The sequence below is a fragment of the Corapipo altera genome, unplaced genomic scaffold, assembly GCF_003945725.1.
Source record: "Corapipo altera isolate COAL_440 unplaced genomic scaffold, ASM394572v1 202, whole genome shotgun sequence".
Taxonomy (NCBI): Eukaryota; Metazoa; Chordata; class Aves; order Passeriformes; family Pipridae; genus Corapipo; species Corapipo altera.
The window spans coordinates 4,003-29,565 of record NW_020884980.1 but is presented as its reverse complement, the minus strand read 5'-3'; the positions used below and the strand labels follow the sequence as shown (position 1 = coordinate 29,565).

General features: G+C 48.7%; 1 protein-coding gene across 3 annotated transcripts; it reads left to right on the top strand.

Moving 5' to 3' along the window:
• Positions 1-262: 262 nt before the first annotated feature.
• Positions 263-25,563, top strand: CUNH6orf89 (chromosome unknown C6orf89 homolog). 3 transcript variants are annotated; one of them, XM_027665738.1, is made up of 8 exons: positions 263-335; positions 4,065-4,272; positions 5,632-5,797; positions 17,740-17,894; positions 18,200-18,321; positions 19,362-19,488; positions 20,299-20,422; positions 21,057-25,563. In XM_027665738.1, the coding sequence occupies exons 2-8, from the start codon at positions 4,084-4,086 to the stop codon at positions 21,140-21,142; spliced, it is 969 nt and encodes a 322-aa protein (XP_027521539.1). In that variant the 5' UTR covers positions 263-335; positions 4,065-4,083; the 3' UTR covers positions 21,143-25,563. The 3 variants fall into 3 exon arrangements, with proteins under 3 accessions (XP_027521539.1, XP_027521540.1, XP_027521538.1); XM_027665739.1 differs by lacking the exon at positions 263-335 and adding an exon at positions 1,266-2,019; XM_027665737.1 differs by lacking the exon at positions 263-335 and adding an exon at positions 3,491-3,729.

Genomic DNA, 25,563 nt, shown 5'->3' with positions numbered 1-25,563 from the left:
GGACCCCGGAGGTGTCGGGGACCCCCGGAGCTGTCGATGGACCCCGGAGGTGTCGGGGACCCCCGGAGCTGTCGATGGACCCCGGAGGTGTCGGGGACACGGGGAGCTGTCGATGGACCCCGGAGGTGTCGGGGGCACTGGGAGCTGTTGATGGAGCCCGGCGGTGTCGGGGACCCCCGGAGCTGTTGATGGACCCTGGAGGTGTCGGGGGCACCGGGAGGTCCCGCGGCCGTGGCGGAAGAGGAAGCGGCGGCCGCGGGTCCCGCCTCCATCGCGGGCGGGGCGGGAGGAGCCGGAGCCGGCGGCGGAGCGGGGCGGCCCCGGGCGGGCACCGGGTGAGGCCGGGGGCGCTTCGGGGGTGGCCGGGGAGGGGGGGTCCTCGGGGGTCCCGGAGCGCTGAACCGCGACCCCGCACCGTGGGCTCGGGCCTGGGGGGGCTCCCGGGCTTGTGGAGGCCCGAGCCCGGGGGGGGGGAGGTGTTCTGCTGCGATTTATGGATTTGTTTTTAAAAATAACCCCCTGGCTGGGGCTCCTCTGCCTCAGAGAGAAAGAGGGGCGAGGCTGTGGGGTTGTGGCGGGGTGAGGGTCCCTCCGGAGGGGTTTCAGCCCAGGGCTGGGACCTGACCCTGGGGCAGGGCGAGGGGGGCGGCATCAAGGGTGTTAAAGAAGATGGGAGTGTATTTTTATATATATATTTATTGTCTGTATCTATTTACATAGATATGTTTCTATATGTGTGTGTATATATATTTTCTATATTTGTATGTATATATATCTGTATATATAGATACATATTTCTATATGTGTGTATATAGATACATATTTCTATATGTGTGTACAGAGATACATATTTCTATATGTGTGTATAGAGATACATATTTCTATATGTGTGTATAGAGATACATATTTCTATATGTTTCTATATATGTGTGCATATATATTCTATATTTGTATGTATATATTTCTATGTATATATAGATACATATTTCTATATGTGTGTATAGAGATACATATTTCTATATGTGTGTATAGAGATACATATTTCTATATGTTTCTATATATGTGTGCATATATATTCTATATTTGTATGTATATATTTCTATGTATATATAGATACATATTTCTATATATGTATATATAGATTCGTATTTCTATATGTGTGTATATATAGTTACATATTTCTACATGTGTGTGTATAAATATAGATGCATATATATATGTATATGTGTATATATATATATATATTTCTTTGTAGGTTCACCAACAAATCTTTCCTTTTAAAAACGAAAGACTCCTCCAGCAGCGTTGCTATCACAATATTTACCTTCTGAATCCTTGGACTAAACACCCACCTCAGGACTGGGCTCTTGGGTGCAAACCCTTCAAGCCAAGGGCCGTTGCTGTTTCTGTTTGTGGAGAGAGGCTGCTTATTCCTCCCAGGGTGGTGGAGTTCATAAAAAACCAGAATAACATATGGGTTCCTCGTTTAAAGGCCTTTCTCTGAGGGGTTTGCAAGGGATAAGCCCAGCTCAGTGTGTGTGATGGTACAGTAGCCTCTTGTTACTGTTTTGTCTGTTTTATTGCGGGGATAGGAAGGGAAATAATGGGTTGTTATTTGATTTTTAAGGCCTCATCTGTTCTCCCAACAATGTGGGAGCATAATGCCTTATTTCCTAGCTGAGGATTGAGTTACTCTTGACTTTGTCAAGGAGCTTCGTTGGGTTTTTAGTGGCTTGTCCACAAAGGTGTGGGATGTAAATGTAGAGGGGTGGGAACTGGGATGTATCTCGGTGTTGTATCACAGTAGGATTCTTGTGCTGTTTGGAAAGGGGGAAACCACCGTGTTTGACAGCATTTCTGTGGGGATAATTGTTGTAAGTGCTTCCAGGCAGATCCTGCGGGCAGGGGAAGCTTGATGAGTCTGCTGGAATTCGGCACGGGACAGCTTCACTTGTGAAAGCTTTGGCACTCGGGAGCCAGAGGACACTAGATAACCTTTCAGACCATTTAGCACAGCAGGTACTGTGTCAAGGCAACTGGAGTAATCAGAGGAAAAGGGCATTTAATATCCTGCAGATGTGCTGGCTTTTTGCTTGTTACATGAATCAGAGTATTGCATGAATGAAAGTAAAACAGTGGCTTGTTTTTATCATCATGTGTGTGGCAGGTGCTTTACAGACGAGAAGAAAAGGTCCCTGCCTTGGAGAACTTAATCTATAATGGGATATTATTGATCCAGGCTGCTTTGGGGCAGCTTTGCTTGCCCATGGGGCTGCTCAGGTGGTAAGATCTGGGACAAATATTTGCATGGAACACAAGGAATGTCGGTAGAAGAGGGCCAGGAGCTAATTAACCTGGCAAAGTAGTGCAGTGTGTTCTCACTGTGCACTTGGGGTTAGGTTTTAATTTGGCATTTTACCCTTTTGGTGTTTGTAAGGCTGTGGCTGGAAATTTGACACTAATGTTAATAGAACATGTGACACTAACTGCTGGAGTTGGATGCTTAGGCAGCTGCTGACCAAACAAATCAGGGTTATTTTCCAGCCAGATAATTTTCCTGATCTGATTCACCATGTGACCACATAAACAAGTGTGCAAGAGCAGGACAGGGAGCTGATCTTGGGAGGAGAGGAGCAACGGCTGAAGTTGGTAGTCCTGTGAAAAGTGCCCTAGCACTGCAGAAAAACATGTATTAAAATTACCATTGCTCACGTTCTGACTTTTAGGAGCACATGGTTTAGGGGGAGAGCTGTTGGCCAGTGCTGTAAAGGCAAATCAGAGTACAAATTTGGTTGCCTCACAAGAATATCTTATTTTTTGATATATCCATCTATAGATGTGTGGCTGATTTTGCTGTGGGGGCAGCCAGAGTGAGTTACAGCCGAGCAAATCTAAGTTTAGGAGGCACTTTACACTGGGCTGATCAGCATGAGCTGGTTCCTGAGGTCAGGCAGTTTTAGAGCAAAAAGGAGGCAGTGGCCTGATTTCCAGCTGAGAGTATTGATTGTCCTTCTTGTGTTTTTCATGATGGTCCTCAATCTGTGCTTCCAGGGCAAAGCATTGCTAAACTCCCTCTCTCCAGTTGTCCCAGTTTAGACCAGATTAGAGTTACCCAGCTCAGAAACAAGAGGCAAAGCAAAACTTGGCAGATTCTGCCATTCCCCCAGCAGTGTTTTTCCAAGGCAAACTGTCTCTTTACCAATGGGATTCTTGCATTGGCAGCTTTTACCTTGTCCAGCAATTTATTTCCATCTTTTCTTCAGCCCATCTGCGAGGCCTTTGTGGCAGAGGGCGAGTGGGAGAGGAACATTTTTTTTTTTTTTTTGGCCATTTAGTGTTTCTTGCTCACAGATGTGTTCTTACAAGCTTATGTTCTTGCTGAGATATTCAGTTCTGTGGCATTTCTGCCTGTGACGACCTGCAGGCAAATTTGGGAAGAGAGGAAGGTGGGAGCTTTGTTGCCCGCAAGAGCAGCTGCTATCGCACGTTGCTGTTACTCAATAATCAGTTGGCCTGGACATTAGGTTGCGAAAATTTAAACAAATTGTAAACTGCTGAACTTTGCCCCACACATCCTGCTTGTTTCCCTGTCCTGTTCCTACTGCTGACGTGGGGAATTTCACGAAAACAAATCCAGGTTAAAATAAGTGACTGAAATTACAGCGCGGGAGAGCTTAACTTGGCTGCTGCGTGTGACGATCAGCTTTGTGCTGTTGGCTTTTGTACTGGGTGAGCAATCGCTTTATGGGACGGATTCATTTGGAAGAGATGAATAAATGGAGTTTCATTGATTTCTGGGAGGCTTTGTTCATTTACATAAGCTGTGGATCTCAGCCGGTTCTGCTCTTGTCAGGGGATTTCACGGCTTCTTTGAGTCGGCGGGAGATCCCGAGCCAGCAGAGACTGTGAGGGCTGCAGCTGAACGTTGTGCTGTTGGCTGGGAGCAGGTTTGCTCCAGAGGCAGCCTTCCTGCTCTCCTGGGCACTGCCCCGTTCCAGGGATCCCTGTGCACACGCTGGTGCTGAGCTGTGGGATTTCTGCTAACGCACCCAATCTCTCCGCAGGGATTTCTCATCAGAGGCCATGGAGCTTTCGGCCAACGAGCTCAGCATCTATGACAAGCTCTCAGAGACGATTGACCTGGTCAGGCAGACTGGCCACCAGTGTGGCATGTCAGAAAAAGCCATTGAGAAGTTCATCAAGCAGCTCTTGGAAAGGAATGAACCCCAAAGGGGCCCTCCACGGTACCCTCTCTTAGTGGCTCTCTACAAGGTAAGGTGGCTGCTGTGCATTACATCATTTGAGGGTCAGAGCCCTCCTTTCACACCTGAGCCTTTTATTTCCCACTGCATTTTCTTGACGAACTTTCCAAGATCTTTGTTTAAAAGCTGGGAAGTGCAGCTTCCTTCCTTTGTGCCATGAGCTGGTTTGAGAACAGGAGACAGCTGACAGATTTGAAATTGCTCATATGTGCTGAAAATTTACCACATCAACACCTTCCTCTCCCTTAAATTATTAAATAATGAGATTTTGATTCGTTTTTCAGATAAGGATTCCCTGTGTTGGCAGTCTGAGTGGAAATATGAGGAAGGAAATTCTTGAAGTTCAGGGTTGAATAATGAACCCAACTCTGACCCTGCCACAAGCTTCTACCTGTCTTTATTCTCCTTCTGGTCTATAAAATAAACCTGTTACCATCATGCTTGATGCTAGAAAAAATGTTTTTAAAACCTTAACTAAAAGATGCTGTAACAAGTTTTGCAAAGTGGGTGAAAGGATGCTATTGTTAGGTAGGTTTGAGATCATAGAATCCCAGGCTGGTTTGGGTTGGAAGGGACCTTAAAGATCATCTAGTTCCAAGCCCCTGCCATGGGCAGGGACACCTTTCACTAGAGCAGGTGCTTGCTACAAGGATGAAAACCTTCCCACTGATATAATATTCAGTAATAACTTTAGTGTCATCTTTACAAAACCATCACAAGGGTTTCTATTTGGAAAAAAAAAATCCAAGCTTTCTTCCTCATGTCCTATAAAAAGCTGTAAAATGAGGCAGGAGAACAGGAAGCTGCAAACTTGAACTTTCAGCTTCTGTTCTTGTTTTTGCTGTTGATTCAGTTTGACTTTGGCCGGGGGGGGGGAGAAATGCGTCATGTCATCTCTGGGAGGCTTATTTGGGATTCTGGTATGGAGGAGGGAGCTGGTGCCAACTCTGCCAGAGTGTTTCGAGGCTTGACGGATGTTTGCAAAAGCCACAGGGTTTTCCTTGTGTAAGAGGGATGGCAGGAGTGCAAGTTTTTATTTGATTAGGTGGGAGGAATCGGAACTATCTGTAGATAATCCTCATTGATCTCCTGCTGGATTATTTGCAGTGCTGAAATATAGGAGCAGGGTTGTGTGGTTTGGGTTTGAAGGCTGCTTAATTTCATCCTTGGGCAGCCCTAATAATAAAGCTGAGTGACAGCTCTGTACATAAATAGCAGTGCAGCTGAACGAGGAGCCACAGCAAAAATGAGTGTTCACCTCGCAGTGCACGACCACAGCCCTCTGGTACCAGCCAGAAGGTGTGTCCTGGGCTGAGGGCAGCTCAGCTCCCTGCAGGGTAGTTAACTCTGTGCCTGTTTTCCCTCACAGGGCCTGCTCACCCTGGGGTTGGTCTTGCTGACTGTTTACTTCGTGATCCAGCCCTACAACCCGCTGCCTCCCGAAGCTCCTCTCTCCAGAGCCCAGGCCTGGGGCTCCCTCATCGGCCACATCCGGCTGCTCCCTCTGCCCATTGCCAAGAAGTACATGCTGGAGAGTAAGGAAATGATTTCTCTGCTGTAACATAAGCCTAGCAAGAAATACCAACTTAAATACCAGCCACAGAAGTGTCTCCCAGGGCACCAAATAACAAATGTGTTAGTGGCTTGGCATCGTGGTTTTCTCTTTTCCTATTTAAAAATAGCATCCTGAGTTCTGTCTTCATTGGGGCTGGAGCATATTTTATGTCTAACTTGATAATTTCGTTCTTGCACATTCTCTTTTCCTTGCTTTTAACACCTCGGGTTTTTTCTTCCTCAAGAGCTCCCTTTCCTCTAGAAATCTCTGCAGTTCTGAGAAGCAGAACTGAGAGAGCTCTGCTGGGTAAATGTCACCTTTTCTTACTTCTTCTGAGTAATGCAAAAACAGTTTCTCAACCAAACCTTGGTATCTGTGAGCAAAGTGTAGAAACCTCAACGTGTGACCTGGGTTTAAAGAAAAGCAGTTTTTGCCAAGTGGTATATTGGGAAAGGACTGGGGACTTGAGTGCTGTGGTGTTTATAGCAGTTAATATAACATTAAGGGCAGTGTGTGTGTGTGTGTGTGAGGAAGTCAGATAAGGGCTCCCTAATGAGGTGATCCCATCACAGCAGAGGAACATCATAGATTTTCCTAGAATGGCAAAACAGAAATGGAAAAGTTTGGGTATTTCTCATTCTCAGTTAATTATTTCCACTGACTTAGCCTGGCAGATGGGTGCAAGCCTGGGCTCTGTCTCTCTGCTAAAACACAAAGACTGTCAGGAATGATAAAGCTGGGAATTATTTGGAGCAGGGATGTGGCACAATATTGATGGTCTGTCAGCTCACTGTAAAAACAAACTCCTGTGCCCGTGCCCTCGATGGGTTTATATTTAGCTTGGGCACCTCATTGTGTTGGAGTTGTCTGTGCTGGCTCTGACCTTCCTGGCAGAGCTAAAAAGGGCTCCTTGAAATGCCAGCACCATTCTGCATTCTCTGTGTGTGTCTCCCTCTCTTCCCCTGACGTGGCATTTCTGTTGATTTGGGTTTGTATGGGTGGGACAGGGTATCCCCCATTGTTCCTCTCCTTCCTTATACACTGGGATCTCTCTGGGAGTGAAAAAACAAAGGGGAGGAGATGGCTCTGATAAGCACCTGAGGTTAGGAGCCTGCTTATCTACTGCATTTCAGCTTTGCCACCAGTGAACACCCTTCTGCTCCTGTATGGAGATGGGAACTTTAATGCACATTTCACTTTTCACAAGGGCATGGAGTGACAGGACAAGGGGGAATGGCTTCCCACTGCCAGAGGGCAGGGTCAGATGGGATATTGGGAAGAAATTGTTCCCTGGGAGGGTGCTGAGGCCCTGGCACAGGTTGCCCAGAGAAGCTGTGGCTGCCCCATCCCTGGAAGTGTCCAAGGCCAGGTTGGACAGGGCTTGGAGCAACCTGGGCTAGTGGAAGGTGTCCCTGCCCATGGCAGGGGTGGGACTGGATGAGCTTTAAGGTCCCTTCCCACCCAAACCATTTTGTGATTCCATAATATTTGTTCAGTCAGATTTTGTCCAGAAAGTTGTCAGGTTCTTCCTTCAGATACCACAGGGTTGGGATGAGGAGAGCCCAGGGAGGTTCCTTGGGACAGCAAAAGGTTTGTAGGACAAGGGCTGCCTGAAATCATGAGCATCTTGTGAAGATAAATAAGAGCAGGAGCAATTCTAGGCTACTTTTGGGAAAACAAGCTGAATGGGGAGGAGACTGGGAAACATGGAAAGGAACAGGGGAAAAGGGAAGGGTGGATGCAGAAGAAGGATGTGATGTTGTTTAAATGCACATAAAATCCCTCACGCTTCTGTGAGTTCTGGAAATCTGCAGAAGTGGTGAGCAACAGGGTGGGCAGCAAGACAGTTTTGGGGAAAGGAGGAGAGGGGACAAGGGGATGAGGCAGTTGCCACTCTTGTTTTTCCACAGCATTAGGTTGTGGTGGAAGCCACAGCATGTCCCAATTAACACACTGACTAGGGATGGCTGGGCAGACTTTGATCCTGCCTCAGCAAAAGGGACTGGAGGAGACCCTGGCTCTTTGAATGGGAGGGTGCAGCACCCAGCCTGAACCTTGGCTGGGTTCCTGTGGGAATCCCTCGTGTCCTGGCTTCCCAGCAGGCAGCTGCAGCCACCAGGGCTGTCCCAGTGACACTGGTGTCACCTTCACAGCTTGCTGCTTAGAGGACACTGCTAAAGCCATCCAGCAGGGATTTGGAAGGGGGAGTTTCATGGTGTGGGGCTGAGTGGTCTAATAAACTCTTTCAGCCCTGCCTTGTGCATGTTTGTATTATTTTGCCCCTAATTTTGGCCTTGTGGTCTATTGAAGGGAAGGGGTAAAGCTGCATCTTCTCATCCTGTTCATTGCTGGGAGCATAAGGCTGGGAGGTCTTGCAGGCAGGTCTGGTGTTCTCTGATCACAGAATCCCAGAATTGTTGGGGTTGGAAAGGACCTCTGGAGATACCCAGTCCAACCCCCCTGCCAAGGCAGGGCCACCTGGAGCAGGAGACCTGTGTCCAGGTGCCTTTGGAATGTCTCCAGACAGTGAGACTCCACACCCTCCCTGGGCAGCTGTTCCAGTGCTCTGCCACCCTCAGTGTAATGAACTTCTTCCTTGTGTTGAGGTGAAACTTGTGTTTTAGTTTATGGCCACTGCTCCTCATCCTGTCACTGGGCACCACTGGATAGAGTCTGGCACCATCTTCTTGGCACCCTTTGGAGATATTTATATCCATTGATGAGATCCCCTCTCAGTCTTGTCTTCCCTAAAATACACGTTTGCACTGAGCAGCAGAGAAAACCACTAACGAAGGGACTCCGTGTACAGACTCCTCTTCCTTTCCTCGCGTAGATCCTGGTGGATGAAAATTTTGAGGGGGCTGAGGATGAAACTTGGAGCTTTCTGTGCTCGGGCACCAGTTCAAATCCAGCTGGGGCTGTTCTTGTTGAAAGCCACCTGTTGTCAGTGTGGAGGCTGCCTGGGCCCACCGGCAGTGCTGGCGCCGTTCCCCGCGGCGCGGACGCGGCCCGGCCGAGGCGAGCGTGGGCGCACGGGTGGTCTGGTTCCTTCCTTGTGGGGCTGCAGCCTGGGATGTGCTGCCCCTCCTGAGCTGTGGGGCAGCTTTCCTGTGTCCGGGATTGAGGTTGGAGCCCGGTCCCCTGGTAGGTGTGGGCCGAGCAGCCAGGTTTGTGTTGCAGAACAAGGGGAGCTCAGTTGCTTGGTTTCCCCCAAGAGCCCCACGTCAGAGCGGTGATGAGGCTTTGGGAGGAGCAGGGGTGCAGGATTTGCTCCCTTCTCCCTCCTGCCAGTGGTGACCTGACCTCCATCCTTGTTCCTTCCACCTAAGAGCCGTGCTGTGGGTGACAAGGGCTGCCTGTCTGTCGGTGGCTGTGGGTGGACCTTTGAGCAGCCAAGGTGAGGAGCAGCATCCACAAAGCTCTCTTGCATTAAGTTTGTAGGATTGGGTCCAAAGTAAATTTCCTTTTTGCCTGTCTCTGTGCTCTGTTGCTCCCTGGCTTTCTCCCCCGGATCAATCCCATATTAAACCTAGTGTTCCCACCCTTTGTTTCTTCAAAGCTGACTCTCAGACCCTTGGGTTTAGCCTCCTTGCCTCTCTTTCAGCTGTTTTCCCAGGGCAAGATCCCTTCAGCTGGGGAAAAGATCTGTGGAAATGTGGTTTGCATTTGCTCTTCCTGAGCTGGTGTTTATGCAGAGCTCGTGAAAAGGCTCAGTGCTGGGTCACACTGGCTGTTCCAGGCCTGCAGCTCTTGTCCAGGCACATCAGTGCTTCACGTAGCCCCAGGGATGTGATGGGTTGTCAGACCTCTGGGTCTGCCTGCTGTACAGAACACAGTGGATTTTGATGGGCATGTGGGTTAACTCAAGGCTATCTAATGCTATTCCAAGGAGAAAGTAGGGTCTGTGTAACCTGGATTCATTTCTCTCCTCTGACATAGGCTGGGATGGCAAGTTATTCCCTCTGTGTTTCAGTTCTCTGGTGCAAAGTAGGGGTATGAGTACTTCCCTCTCCCTTACTTCCCTATTAGGAAGTAATATATGAGTTGTCAAAGTCTGTAGTAATCAAAGCCAAATGAAAAGGGGTTTTCTCTTCTTTTAAACAGAAGATTTAAAACCACAGTGGTGGTCACTCTACTTGATTTCCAGTGGTTCTTCCCTTTGCAACTGTGTGTCATCTTTATAGCTTTTTTAATGTTTAAATATGAATTTTTATGTCAGCTGGTTGGTGACTGCTCCCTGCCAGCCACAGAATGATGTGATGGGCAGAGCATTAAGCTGCTCCCAGATGAACTTGTGTGTCTGCCCATGGGAAGTTCAGTCCTTGCAGCTCAAAAACCTCAGCAGAGCAGGTCTGTCAGTGGGGTACAGGCTGTGGTCCAGCAATGGGACAACTTGCTGATAGCAGGGGGCTCTAATGACCTCGAGGAAAATCCAGCTTTGCTTCTCTTAACGAGACCTGGGCCTGGCCACACTGATCCTGCACAGCTCAGAATCAGCTGGGTCAGAAGCTGCTCAGCACACCTGGAAAAGGGATGATGTGCAAGTTACCCCCAGCTTGGAGAACACTCCTTGTGTTAAACACTCCTTTTTTGCTTAGACCAGTAGGGCTAAAATCCTGTTTATGGGGTTCATACATAATTATTTCAGAGCAAGGAACCCAGCTGGAGGAGCAGTGTTTAGCAGCACCTTGTAAATGGCCTGGCACTGTCACATCCCAGGGCCTGCCGGGTGCCAGAGCTATTTGTGGGGACGGGTCACAGCAGGCTGGGTTACTGGGGGAGGACAGCAGCTGGTTACTGGGAGAGGGCAGCAGCCTTTGCCTCTTGGCTGGCCACCTTGGGCTTAGCTGGAGGCTTGCCTTGGCTCCTGGCCAGCTCCTGTCTTCTCTCTGATCTTAACCCTTTGCAGGCAGCCTGCGAGGGGCCAAACACATTTCCTGTCACTCCTCCGACTGTAGCCTTGCAGTGTGTTTATCCTTGGCACAGCTCTGTGCAGGAAGGGAGCATCCAGCACTCCTGCCTTGCACAAGGATGGACTTTCTGCTCCTGGAGTGCAGTGTGGGATGAGCATCCAGGTATCCAGCCAGCCTTTCCCTGTGGGCTCTGCAGCCCACGCTGTGTCTGACCCCTGGGGTTCAGGGATGTCTGAGCCCGAGGAACACGGGCCTGCTCTAAAGGAAGGGTTGCACAACAATCTGCTTGGGAGGTAAGGCAGGATCTGATTCCTAACTCGTTGCCTTCAGCGTGGCTCTCTCCTCTTGCTCACAAAGGATGTTACTTTGTTTTTTCCTAAGCGAAGTCAAGCTGGTTTTTGCTCTTGTTTTTGTGCCTGTTCTCATGCTGGAGTGTTTGGAGGTGGCTGTGGGTCACAGCAACTGTGCAGGGCTCCCTCCCATCTCTGCACAGCTGCCAGTGGAGCTGCTCTTGTGTTTGTGTGTATAAACAACCCTTTTATGATATAACCTGAGAGACCAACAAACATGTGTTGGCTCGTTCAAAGGGGAATAAAAGGGCTGACTCTGCAGTGCAGGGCGGTGCTAGGCTGTTCATACACCGTGTTACTTTGGCCCCTGTTCAGCCAGTTCACTGTTTATTTGGGTTTGCTGGCGGTAAACTAACTCCACTGTGGTACCCTGAAACATGAAGAACTCTTCCTTTTGCTTCTCTGTTGTGATGCCTCCAGGATTTCTTGCTTCCTCAGTTGCAGAGCAAGTGAATTCTCACTTTGGATTTGCTTCCCTGGAAAGAGCATTTGCCATAGGTGGCCTGTTGCAGAGGCATTTAATGGCCTGGCAGAGCCCTTTTGTGACACACACATGTCAAACCTTGTACAGGCTGAAGCCACCAGCAGGCAGGTGACAGCAGCTGGGAGGGATTTGTTTCACAAGCTGTTCCTCCAAGGCAGATTGTTGATGCAGCCACTGCCAGAGCAGCACAGGCTGTCTGGGGCAGGTAACCAGAGGTGCAGCTGGGGTGGACTTTGGATGCTTTCCTGACAGCTTGGCCCCTGCCTTCTGTTTTCTCAATTGGTAGGTGCAGATTTCTCCTGGAAATAATGCTCTTTTGCCCCAGTGGACTGTGAATTCCTCTTGGGCTCAGCTCAGCAGACTTGATTTCACAATGTCTCGTTGGATCAAAATCATTTTCGTGCTTTGCTAGAGACTGACTAATCATCCTTGGGCTGTTGGAGCAGCCGGTACCCATTAGTGAGATGAATGAGTAGTTCTTCGAGCTGTTGACTTTCTTACCCAGAACAACAATAAAGGTTCCTTGATGGGTTCATTTGTAGCTGTTATTTTGTTCCTAAAAATGCTACGAACCAAACTGGGAGGTACTTTCTTCTCCTGGCATAAATATATTCAATATGCTCAGAGAGACAATAGAAGTTCAAATATGAGGAAGGGGTGAGGATCTTGTGCTGAACAGGGACACTCTTTGTAGTATATATTTAAACCCCCACTGTGATGCAGCCCTTAATCAGCACTCCCAGGCTGTAATTAATAATCCTTATGTTTCCTGCCTGACTTACTTAAGAACCCATCAGTTTAGCCTGACTTTGACATGACATTATAAATGATCAAATTAATTTTTAGCCTAGTGAAGAATTTCAGCAAGGTGGAGTTTGGGAAACAGTGCTTGGGCAACAAAATGCTGTGAATGCCTCTTCCAAACTGTGCCATGTGATAACTACAGAGCTGGGAATTTCTGCAGCTGTAAAGTAAGAATGATGGGTTTACCTGTGTCATAGACTGTGATCATGGATTGATGTCTGAATTGCTTTGAGTTTTTTAAATACTGTTTTATCTTTCTATAAAATGTGGGACACATTTTATAGAATGGTGATAGGTGGTAGGCACACAATATATCCAGCTGCAATGGTATAGAACAAGTTACAAGCTATTTACTCAAGGAGTATCTGAGTCTGCAGTGGTCCCAAGGCAGCAAGTGGCTGGTCAGAGCTCAGGAGCAACAGCAACCTGCCCTGTACATTCTTGGGCTGTCAAAGCAATAACAGTAGGTTATGAGCTGCAACTTCACTCTAAGGTTAAAAGCCTTGCAAATCCCTGCCCTTGAAATAATGGAAAGCAGCACTGGAAAATCCAGCACCTGGAAGCAAGATATGTTCATCTGCAGGCAGAGCTGCAGCCCTTCTGTGCTGGTAGGAACTGGATGTCAGAGCACTGAGGGATCTCATGGATCCTTCATCACAGAATCATGGAATGGTTTGGGTTGGGAGGGACCTCAAAGCTCATCTCGTTCCACACCCTGCCATGGGCAGGGACACCTTCCACTAGCCCAGGTTGCTCCAAGCCCTGTCCAACCTGGCCATGAACAATTCCAGGGATGAGGCAGCCACAGCTTCTCTGGGCAACCTGTGCCAGGGCCTCCCCACCCTCCCAGGGAACAATTTCTTCCCAATATCCCATCTGACCCTGCCCTCTGTTAGTGGGAAGCCATTCCCCCTTGTCCTGTCACTCCAGGCCATTGTCCCAAGTCCCTCTCCAGCTCTCCTGGAGCCCCTTGAGTAGGTACTGGAAAGGTCTCTAAGGTCTTTCTGGAACCTTCTCTTCTCCAGGCTGAACACCCCCAGCTCTCCCAGCCTGGCTCCAGAGCAGAGGGGCTCCAGCCCTTGAAGCATTTTCACAGCCTCCACTGGACCTCCTCCAACAGCTCCACATCCTTGTGATGTTGAACCTCAGAGCTGGAGGCAGCTCTGCAGGTGGGGCCTCACCTGAGAGGGCAGAGGGGCAGAATCGCCTTTTAATGCAACAGCCAGGTTTGTACAATGGACCTCCAAGAAAGGACAAAGCAATGCCTGGGAATATTCAGTGCCCAGCCATTCTTGGGAGCCCTGACTTCATCCAAGGCTTGCTGAAGTTGCTTGAATACTCATAGGACTGGCCCCTGGTGAGGTATTTGGTGGGAGTGGGTAATAATCTCATGATCAGAAAGAGGAATCTGGGATTTGGAACCAACCTTTGCAGGTTCTGGAGGTGCTGCTTAGTGCATTAACCAGCCCTCTGGGGACCTTCCTTGGAGTTGTCATGGGTGATGGCAGCAACAACCCCCCCAGACACAACACCTGGGGGCACTGTGAAGTCCTGGGGGAATCTCCCTTCCCTGGGATCAGAATTCCCTGTGCAGACCTGGCTGTCACAGGCCTGCTGGACATTGTTCCTGCCTTGCAGTCCTGAGTGCTGGGGAGCAAAGCAGCTTGGTGAGGAGCCAGCGAGCTGCCTCAGCACCTGCAGTTCTACACACAGGAGGTTTTGTGTTTTCAGTACTTTGTTAGGGTCAGGAGCAGCCCTTGGCTCCGTATCCTGCAGGAACAAAAGGTTCCCTTTGAACCTGCTGCACAGACAGACTGATCCTGCGCCCTCCGTATGGTCCCTAAAGAGAGCAGGGCTTGCTGAGATCCTGCTCCCAGATCCATGTGGGCAAGTTTCCATAAGTTAATTTGCTTTGCTGCAACAGGCAGAAGCAGGGCCAGGTCTTCTCAGAAACCTCTGAGCTTCCAATCTGATAGTCCACACCCAGCATCTCTGGGGCTGTGCACACACACCCCTTTGTAGTGCTGGGGACAGCCAGAAATTTGGGAGATCCTCTGTGAGAAAGGCCAAGAAGGGCGGGGTACTCACTTTAAATTGATGTTGAGTTGAAAATTATTTTTCTGCATAGTGGAAAGCAGAGTCATAAACTCCTTGTAGCATTAATCATAGATGTGTTTCAAGGGAAAGTTGTTATCTCTTGGTCTGTGCTGCGTTAGCAGCTGGAAATCCCAGCCCTGGCTGTGCTGTCAGGAGCTCTCCTGACACAGGGGAGAAGACAGCTCTTGTTCTGGAGAAATAATAACATAAAAGCAAATCTTAGGTGGGTATGGCCATTGGGGAACTGAGGTTCTGCTTGACAGAGTGAAGGCTGCCCCTCAGAAAGGGGTGAGAAAGCACCAAGGGAAGGCTGGTTGGGACTGGCTGATGCTTCTGTCACATAATGGACAGTTGAGTGTAACAGCTGCTCTCCTGCACTCCAGCTCCACAGGGATGATTGCCCACGCCCAGCACTGTGGATGTGAGTGGCTGGGCCCATGGTGTGATGGTTGTGCTGGGATGAAGAGTCCATCTTCCATTCCATCCCCACGCAGAGCGTGTGTGCTCACAGACAGTGCTCGCAGACAGTGAGCTCCACTTCCACCAAAACAATCCCCCGGGCTGTCTGGGCAGGGTGATAATGTAAAAGGAATGCAGGGAGGGTAAGAAGAGAAAATAAGCATCCTGGGTAAAATCCTGCCTTGGTCCCCAGTGTGCAGCTCATGTTGGCTCCTCTGTCTCTCCTCCCGCCCTCCCTGGGAAGGGCAGGCGCTGCCCGTACTTGTCATGCCAGTCACACACATGCTGTTGCACAGACTAACACCCTCCACAATAAATCTAAAAGATTAATTACCCCCCAAAAAAAAAAAAAATCCTGCACCCCCACTTGCAGCATTTGAAATGCGACTCAGCCATGCTCGGTTATTCATGGGGAAAAGAAATCACCTCCTGAATCGAGCAATTGAGAATGCAAATATCCCAGCCTGGCTCAAAAGAGGAATCAAGCTCTGTACTGTCAAGCTGATTAGCATCCCATTGCATGGGGTACTGCCCTGAGCCCAGAGAGAAAATTTGGGGACAGCTGTGCTTAATGCTCTGGGATGAAGTTTCTGAGTTTTGCCCGGAGAGAAATTATAGTCCTGGTACTCCCCATCTGATGACAGACCATAAGATGTGTTTTCTTGTTCTCTTCGGGGCGACTGCCCTTTCTCTGGTGAGATCTTTCAGCCTTTTGTTTCCTGTCACTGACCAGCTGTTTTCTGTGAGTTGAGTTTTTTTGTTGTTGTAAAATTGAAGCTTTCTACAGGCAGTGGAACAAAGATTTGCTTTTTTCTCTTGTGAGCAGGGAGGGAAAGTACATCGGAGCAGTTTCTCATGGGAGTGGGACTTCTGCTTGCAAGAAGGATTTTACACTTTGTTTTGCCTTTTTACCCCTTTCCCTGAAAGCAGTGTAGATGTGTCTTCCAGAAAGACTAGGAATTATATCCTGATCCCTTTCAGTCCATATCCCAGCAGTAGGGTGGGAAATGCAGCGTTTGGGAGTCGGCTGGAAATATTCAGCAGGAAAGAAACAAAATGAATCCCAGTCTGCTCCTTGTTGTCATGTCCCAGTGAACCTGAATCCTCTGTAACATTCCTTGTTGCCTGTTGCAGATGTCAGAGGGGAAAATAAAACAAGAGCTTTCCCATTAAGTGCTGTTCATCTGCTATTTTCCCATGTGCAGGAGTGTGAGCGTGGCTGGAAATGGTGATGGCAGTAACAGGCAGGTTGTGCGTGGTCTTTTTTCCCCCAAAAAGCTGCTGTGCATCCTCATTTCCCAACTCTGTTTTTCAGACAGACTTCACTCTTTTTCTTCTCCCATTTTCCATCCCCTTAGTTTCCTGAATTTGCAGCAATGAGCTGTTTTGACATGTGCTGGGACGGGTGGGCCTGTTGTGAGAACAGATCTCTGGATGTTTCATGTAAGATGTGTCCCAGGCCCTGGGTTTTTCCTAACCCACCCTGACAGTTGAGGAGCTGGGATGCGTTTGCTGCCACTTCCCAAGTTAAACATCTCCCGTGGGATTAAGGTGGCAGAACCAGGGCTATTGCTGCCACAAAATTGGTGTTTGAAGTGGAATTTCCATGAAGCTCTCCCATTTCTCACAACCTTCTGCTGTATCTCCAGGAATGAAATTTGTGTCAGAGGTTTAGGTTGGATCTCAGGAAAAGGTTCTTCCCCCACAGGGTGGTTGGCACTGAACAGGCTCCCCAGGGCAGTGGGCACAGCACCAAGGCTGCCAGAGCTCAGGGAGTGTTGGGATAACAGGGTGGGATTTTGGGGTGTCCTGTGCAGGGCCAGGAGTTGGACTGAATGACCTTGTGGGTCCAACTCAGGATATTCTGTGGTTCTCTGAGATTAGAGCCACATCCTTTCAGTGAGGTGGCTGCTCCTGCCCATCCTTTAGCATAGAAATACATGGGATATTCACCATTGTCCTGCTCATTCCGTGCTGCAGCATTTCCCTTCTCTTAATGTTTGCTTATTTTTTTGTGCTGGGAGGTCTGTTATGTTGGAGGAGGGAGGCAGAATATAGACATGAAGTTGTGCTTTCATGTAAAAATTGAATTTTTACATTGTAGACCAGTTCAGTTGATTGTGGTGTAACGACAGTTTCTGGAATTTAAAATGGATGTAGCTGTGGTCCAGGGCTTCCTCATGCTGGGACTTTTCTCCCTGTTTCATCTCCAAGTCAATGCATGGAATGAATAAAAACAGCAGCAGCAATCTTGGTGAAATCCCACATTCCCTGGCACCTTCTGCAAACTGGGCAAACGTTTCCTGGGACAGAATAGTTCTTAATTAATGCAGAGGTAGAGGGGAGGATGGTGATGTCAGATATTTCCTAGCAGGGTTCCTGATGCCAGCTGCTCTTTCCAACCTGGATTTTTTTTTTTTTTTTTTTTTTTTTTTTTTTTTTTTTTTTGTCTCCTGGGTGTTATTTCCTTGATAACACATTTGGGCTGCTCTTTTGCTTATAGACTTGTTTCAGTTTATTACACTACATATGATGGTTGTCATCCTTCTGTTGATAATGAAAGGATATGCCCTGTGAACAGAGAAGTGGAATTTCCACAGAGCTCTCCCATTTCAACTGTATCTCCAGAATGTGCTGGGAACATTCTCTCAAGTTCCCTGCCCACTGAAGCTTGTTCTTTCTGAGTTACAGCCATCAGAAACTGTAAGAAATCTCAGTGTTTCATGTTAGGGATAATGAGTTTATCATCGAGTTTGTCTCCTTTCCATTTCATTTTTGGTCCTAATTAAACACATTTCTCTTGTTTCTTCCCAAGAATGCCAGGACTGGTGGGCAGCAGGTTGCAGACAGAACACTTCTGCACTTCCTGCAAACTGCACAGTCTGTTCTGCTGTGAAAAGCCTTCAGATAGTGACAGACTTCAGAGAACTATCAGAAAAGCTCCAGAGGCACCAGCCTTTTCTAATCAAGGTAATGTATGGATTTGTGAGGCTGGGTGATGAGTCCAAACTCTTCAACAGCAGCAGCCCTGCTGTTGAAGACCCCTGCCCAGTATTTTCATCCACAAACTCAAAAGTGCTGCTTGAGGTAGAACATATGTCCAAGAAGACATTTCACCCCAATTTAAAGGTGTGGGGGGTGAGAGTTCACTCCTTTGACTGATGATCCTTGTATTTGGAAACTTAGAAATCTTGGATGCTCCTTGGCAGGAGGGAAATGGGAGCAGGGAGGAACTCTGGGTGCACAGCTTTGATCTTTGTTTTATGTCCTTTAAGACAGGGCAGCATCTTTCCTATGAAGAACTGAAGCATTTCCAGTCCCAGGATCCAGAACTGGCAGAGGTTATAATAGAAGAAAATTCAGCTGAGTTGTGGAGCTGCCCATTTTTCTTTCCCTGGTGAGCCAAAGAAAAAACATGTGAGAGATGGACACAGACTCTGCCTGTGTGAGCCACCAGTGCTTGCAGATTACACTTTAGCTGAAAGAAAGGAGAACAGGAGTGGGCCACAGGCTTCTCTCTGCTTGCTGGTGCTGATTTGTTCCAAGACTTCCGCACTAAAAATGGAGTGTTGTGGCTTGGACTTCAGGTATTGCTCCTCTTACAAGACAAAAATATCCCAGTGACTGCTCAGTCCTGTTCTTCAGGCTGTACATTCATTATCTGGGCTGTGGTTTGATTACCTGAGGCAGCTGGTTCACATTTCTGATCACCCCTGTCTGCTCAGTGGGAATCCCCCACCACTGGTGCTGACTGAGGAGAGATTCCATGACTTCTGCAAACACTGAGGAGTAACAGAAGTCCAGGGCATCCTGCAAAGTGTGTTTAGTCTCATGCAGAAAAAATGGCCAACCCTGATCCTGCCCCCTCTTAACCAAAAGCTTTTTGGCAAAGCCTTTAGTGTGGCCACAAGATGTGGAAAACTCCGAGCTCTCTGAGGCTTCAGAGCAAGCGCTGGTAGAGGGATGGTCAGGGTACAGAAGTATTAATCATGTCAAAAATAACAAGCACCACCCTGCCTTTTCCAGTTACATTTCCTTGTCTAGAGGATAAGCCTGGATCCCCCCTGGCCTCACCATGTGGTTTCAGTTATGGTTGTGTACAATGCCACCTCTCTGCATCTTTTGTAACTAATGGATCTGGTCGATGACTCGGATCATTTCAAGGCAAGAAGAGAGGAAAATTAGGTTTAGCCATCCAGCATGATCTGTCTGTTCCCTGTTCACGTGGTCCTGCTGTAGGAACAAAGAGGAAGATAGGAAAGAGCACAGGTTTAGAGTCTGAGAGGTGGAATTTTGCTCCCAGCTCCCGGGGCTAGTCTGTCATCCTTTTATCAGGCATGAGTGTTTGTGAAGAATTTTGTCAGGAAAGCATCTTTTAAATGGAAACATTATCATTGTGTGATATTTCTTTAATATGGGTTGTTTTCTTCTGTTTAGGAACAAATCTGTGAATAAATCTCAGATTCTGCAGGAATTTTTCCGTGCATCCTCTTTGCTGTCCTTCCCCAAGACAGTGTCCCTGGAGAGCTGCTTCCTCATCCGCCGTCCAGATTTGGGGAATAAGGTGAGAAATTTATCCCAGAGACACTATCTCCCTGTCAGTTGTCCTCCAGCAGCTCCAAGTCTTTGTGGGATTTGCAGGGCATTTTCAGCTGATACAATCCTGAAAAGAAGCATTTAGGGCTGTATCAGTTCTGTCCATCCCTGTGTGAAGTGGCACCTCAAGGTGGCTGTACCTCCCAGCAGTTGTGTCCAGTTGTGGGCAGGAGATACCCCGTGCCCATCTCAGCAGTTGGAGATGTCACAGAATCAGAGAATGAATCCCAGAATGGTTTGGATTGGAAGAGACATTAAGGATCATCTCATTTCAACCCCCCCTTGCCATGGGCAGGGATGTCCATGTGGGTTCCCTGCTCCATTCACATTTATATCCAGGCCTTGCTCTGTAGCTGGGTGAGGGGATTATCTTTTTGTGAACAGTTTGGCCAAATTCATTTAAGAGCTGCATTTTAAGAGCTGTTCCTGGCAGTAAGTCCCATCCTGGCAATAAGTATCCCATCTGAGATACTTGCCCATGGAGACATTTCACTGAGGACAGTGACACTTCAGGCTTCTGGCCTGATCTCCTCCTCTGTTTTATGGTGGGTTTTGTGGTTATGCAGGGCCTACATTGCCTTGGAGAGGAGGGGAACCCCTGCATGCAGCTACCTCAGCCATGATTCTGTGATTCTGTGATCTGCCAGTACCTGGGGGGAGCAGCAAACCTGTTGTTTGCAGTCTCACCTGCCTGCAGGGCAGTGACTTGCCCCTCGTTTGGTCAGACAGATCCAAGGAAAGCTGGCCAGGCTTTTGAAATCCTGTCCTCTCATCCTAGAGCTACAGCCTGCACAGCGTCTTTGCTGTTGGAAGTGGGCAGCTCACCCTGACTGTTGCACCTCTGGACACATGCAGAGGACACTGTGAGATGTTCAAGGTGGAGCTGGAAGCTGGGGATTTGGGTGAGTACTGGAGCTGTGGTGTGCAGGGACTGCTGGATCCCTTGGAGTCAGGAGGCTGCTTCCAGCTGGGTCTGTTCTGAGACCTGGGACAGTGGTTTGTGCCACTGCCACTCCAAACTGGTGTGTGGCATTACCACCTCCAAACTGGTGTGTGCCACTGCCACCTCCAAACTGGTGTGTGCCATTGCCACTCCCAAACTGGTGTGTGGCATTACCACCTCCAAACTGGTGTGTGCCACTGCCACCTCCAAACTGGTGTGTGCCATTGCCACTCCAAACTGGTGTGTGCCACTGCCACTCCCAAATTGGTGTGTGCCTTTACCACCTCCAGACTGGTCAGTGCTGTTGCCACTCCCAAACTGGTGTGTGCCTGCTTGTTGCAGTACAGAGGATGATCCTTCTGGATTGGGAGTTTGTGGCCTGGAACACAAACAGTGGGATCCCATGAGGTGCTCAGTGTCAAAATGACCTGTGTAGGCTACACAAGACATGATGAGTATCACAAACCCAGTGTTCCCTGAGGGAAGTGTCTCTCCAAAGAGCTCCAGCCTGCACACATCCCTCTGTGGGAAATGGGAGCAGTCATTTAAGGATGGACTCGTCTAATATGGCCTCTCCATTGCCTCTCCCAAAGGTTATGCCAGCACAGATTACTGGACAATGAGCTTCATGGCCAAAGGGACAGAGCCAGCAGTGGTTTGTGACGGAGCTGCCAGCTAAGGACAGAGGGGAGGGAAAACAGAGCTGTTCCCAGGACAAGAGGACTTTCAGCTTTGAAGCTGAGGCAACATTTTGAGAGCGAGCTGGGGCAACTGGGGCAGGCAGCTTTGCCACCCTGCATGTTTACAGTGTTTAAAAATGACTGTTTTCCTGACCCTCGAGGTAATTCTTTGCCTTTCCTCAAATGTGTTTTGGGAGAAGCTCAAGCTATTTATGACCTTCCCTGTCCCCTCAGGTAAGCCCTGAGTTTGCAGCAAAGGTTTTTTTTCCAGGAACAGCAGAAGGATTTCTCAGGATGAGATTCACCTTGTGTCCTTTGTGGATTATGGCACTTCTGAAACTTCCTGAGGGGGTTTGGGAGTGGAGGGGGTGTGTGACATTTCTGTGTACATTCCTCCTGAGGAGGAAGCTTTGAGCCTGTCTTGTCAGGCCAGTTCTATAAAGGGAATGAATTGGTGATGTGTCCCAGCCTCACCCCACCTCTCCCTCACATCTATGGCTGTGTCTCCCCCAAAGCTGATCCCAGCTCTGTACTCCCAGGCTGGGGGGAGCCTTGAGCCTGAGGGTCTCTGCCCCTTGCCCACTGTATCATTCTTGTACCAAAAGAATCTCTTCAGGCCTCTCTGTTGTGATCACTCTCGTGGTTCTCTATCTGCAGGTTGTGAGTCAAATAGGAACTGTGCTTTTTTTCTCTTCCACCTCCTTTCCTGCAAAAAGCACCGACACACGTGTTAGTGGTGCTGGTGCTGGGAGTGCAGGAGTTCTGGATGGAGATGGGGCTGGGAGTAGAGCAGCTCTGTTCAGGTTTCACCTGAGACACCAAGGGCTGCACATCCAGTTTCAGCTCCTTGTTTTTGGAGGCACTGCCTGCGTTCCCAGCCCAGGGGACCTGCAGGAGCACCTGGAAGCTCCCTCATCCCTCATCATTTTTATACCAACTCCTTCCAGACCTGGAGCTCTGTCTTCAGAGTGAAGGTTGGTTTTTCCTGGGTCCTTTCCAAGCTGCCTTTGCATGTTTCCTGCTGCTGGAGCACTGCTGTCTCCAGTGCCCTGAGAGAGGCTCGGGTTCAGGGTTTGCAGGCTGCGGATGCTGCCGTCCCTTCCAAGTCTGATCCTCTGGGTCTGGTCCCGCTGCTGAAGATCATTTGCAGATGTGTCAGGCTGAACTCATAGGCCAGGGCTGGGGTTCAGGACATGCTCTCACACTTGTTAATATGGAACTGGGAGGGGTTTTGGTTGCAAGTGAGTTAACTCTGTTCTCAGGAGCAGGAGCCTTTCTCTCTGTAAATATTTTAGGTACGTGTGAAATGACAGATTGGAAAAATGTCTGTCCAGCCTTTGTTTTTGAGAAAAATGGGAGCAAACATCGTACTAATCTTATTAGGGGCTGACAAAAGCCACCAAGTGGGATGACCATGTCTGGCTCCTCTACAAGGATAAGGCAAAGGACAGTTCCTGCTCCAAAGAATTTAGTCTGAGGCCTTGACACTACAAACATTTCTATGCATAACTGTTGTTTTTTTCCTGTCAAAACACTGAGAACAACCCCAGCACCTGTGTCAGTCTGTGTTAATAACCCTCAGTGCTGGACCAACACACACACCAGATGTAGTAGAACCAAAGGGGGAGAGTCTGACTCTCTCGGGATAGAAAAGGACTGATCTAATTTGTAGCAAAATATTAAAGAGAATTGGATTAATAAGACTTCCATTAGTATTCTCATTGCTTGGAGTGTATTTTACACTCATGACACTACATGCAATCTTGTACATGCCAAGACACACACACACCCCCCACCCCCTCCCTCCCCTTAAAACCTGCGTCTTAGTTAATGGAAATTTGGGAGTTTGGTGATGGCAGAATCAGGGCCTCGTTAGTGACTGTTGCTATTTACACTTTGGCAGCTGCTCAAATCAAATTTAAAGGCTGACAAGGTTACTTCACCTCTCACTGGTTTTATACCTGACCTGTTTTTGTAAAGCACTTGCTCAGAGATGCTGCTGGAGCCTTCCTTGCTGAGATCGCGGCGGTTCGGTGACGCTGTCACTGCTAAGTGTCCTTGACTGTAACTTGTAAAAGAGCTGTGGAGACAATTCCCAAGTGTCTGTGAAATGCCTGGATTTTGAGAGTCGCACTTAAGCCATTGTGGCTGCCTGGCTCTTTCGGGAAGAGGCAGAGAAAATGGATCTATTTACGGTTGCTGTTTAGATTGGGGGGGAAGGGGGAGGAAAGGGGCAGGTTTGTGCCTGTTTAGCAGAAGTGTTCTCACGTATATCTTCTCCCCTCCTCAAACAGTTGCAGCTGGTTGGACAGGAGCTGGTGAGTGTGGCCTGTGTGCAGAGCAGCTCTCCAAGTGCACTTTATGGGCTCTGCATAAGTTTCCAGCTCAGTGTCTGGGCGATACATTGCATATGTCCCAGCCTTGCTCCCTTCGGAGTTTACATCATTTGTTTTTAAGCTTTCCAGTATATTTTCTCTTCCTCTTCCAAAAGCTGTAAGGAATTAGCTGCTAAACTAAAACAGGAGGGCAGTTCTCCTGCTGATAAAGAGCCGATTTTGGCTGAAGCTGCCAAGCCCCAGTCTGCAGCACAGCTTCCAGAGCAGCTCCTGTCTCCAGCTGCCAGAGGAGTGGTGCTCGCACCTTCGGCACCGCGGGCGAGGAGCCAGGTGGGAAACCCGGAGGTGAGGCCAAAGTGGCAAAAACTAGGATGGCCAAAAGGAGGTTTTGATACCTTTAGCTGCAAGTGAGCCCTGGTCGTGTTTCTCATCAAGAGCTCCAGCTTTACAGAGCCCTTGGAAAGGCTGCAGGAGGCTGGGACTTCCCTAGAGAGCCTGTTGAGGCTGAACTGGGGGGATGGGGCTGTTTCTGCAGCCATTGAAGCATCTTGGTGACAGACACAACCAGATGAGTCACAGAGGGGGTGTCCCACCATGGTCTCCCCTCGCCTCAGCTGCCCCTTGGCACTCGCTGTGCTGGTTTGGACAATCCCCCACTCCCACCCTGCCCAGCTCAGAGGGGTTCCCAGTCAATGTGTGCATCCCAGTGTTTTAAAATCCCTTTGTGCTTCAGAGCTCGTGTTCTCTGAGCTGGGAGATGGATTCCTGCTCACCCAGCAATCCCGGGGGCTGCAGAGCTGCTCTGAAATCACACCAGAAATCGGTACTACCCACAGGCAGAGATGGGGAGGGGTCACCTCTCTCCTTGCCAGGCTGGAAAGATGGGCTGTGCCCCATCAGCTGGGCAGGAGGATCGTGGTTTAAAGCTGCTTCCCAAAGCAGGGGTCACTGACCGTTGCTCTCAGTCCTGAACTCAGGGTAATTGAAAGGAGGAGAAAGGACTATTATGATTTACTTCAGTACCAGGAAATCAGCAGCCCCCACGGGAGCCAGGCTGACAGTTTCTATTGATTCTCTTTTTTGGTGGTTTTTTTTGCTTTCTTTGTTTCTTTTCTGGTTTTTTCCTCCCCGCTGGCACTGCACACACTGATTCCCCCAGGGCTCCCAGCCTCAGGCTCCCTTTGCAACGCCCTGGAGAGCTTTCTAGAGGCAGATTTCCCATGAGTCTCTGGACTTCAGCTTCTCCCTCTAGTCCTGTTTTTGCAACGTTCTGGTGGAGAAGCTGCTCAGACTGGGCTGGATCAAAGCACCTCCCTTCCCTTGTGGCCTCCTGGGCTCCAACAGCAGGAGCATCCCAAGCAAGAGGAGTTGGGAGCAGGACATCTCATGGTAGAGATGTGAGCTCTGTAAACACCAGTGTCTCAGAAAAGGGGTCCTCCTGCCTTGAAACCCCCTGGTTCTCCTTGGTAATGCTGCTCCAGGAGGGAATTTTCCACATCCACCCAATTCCAGGCTTGGTGGTCCATGTTCAACCCCATGGTTTCTAAGAGAACCAAACACTTCCTGGGGTGAGGCCATTTCAGTGGGTGCACAAAGAGCTTTTGCTTCCTGTAGACCAGACTTTTCTCCTCTTGGTAAATTTTACAGGTAGAGCTCGATATTCTCCTCTTCAGGAACCTCCTCCTTTTTAAGGGCAGATTTAGTGTCCTGCTGAGTTAGACAAGGGAGATGCTGGACTTCCCCTTTGCTGTGGACATTCAGACAAATGGCAGGTGATTTATTTTTAGCATTATCTCTTTGTCTTGGGGAGGGGAGCCATGTTCTAAAGGCTCAGGGGTGCTGGGAAGTAAAGCTATATATGCATAAAGACTTTCAATGCTGAACACTAAATTCAGTGGTGGATTCAAAAGAAAGAATGTAAATATGCACTTAATGCAGAATTTTATGGATGGTCATAATTTAATATATTGCAAACTTTGTAAATACTTGGGAAAAGCCTGTAAAGTGTGTAAATAAATGAGATTTGTATGTAAGAAGAATAAAAAAGTTTTTACTTTTTGCAATTAAATACAAGTGTTAATGCA

Excerpts from the sequence above, each read along its gene's own strand:
- CUNH6orf89 (XM_027665738.1), top strand. The coding sequence starts at position 4,084 with ATGGAGCTTTCGGCCAACGAGCTCAGCATCTATGACAAGCTCTCAGAG. Across the intron at positions 4,273-5,631 it reads TCTTAGTGGCTCTCTACAAG|GGCCTGCTCACCCTGGGGTT; the intron begins GTAAGGTGGCTG and ends TTTCCCTCACAG. Across the intron at positions 5,798-17,739 it reads CAAGAAGTACATGCTGGAGA|AATGCCAGGACTGGTGGGCA; the intron begins GTAAGGAAATGA and ends TTTCTTCCCAAG.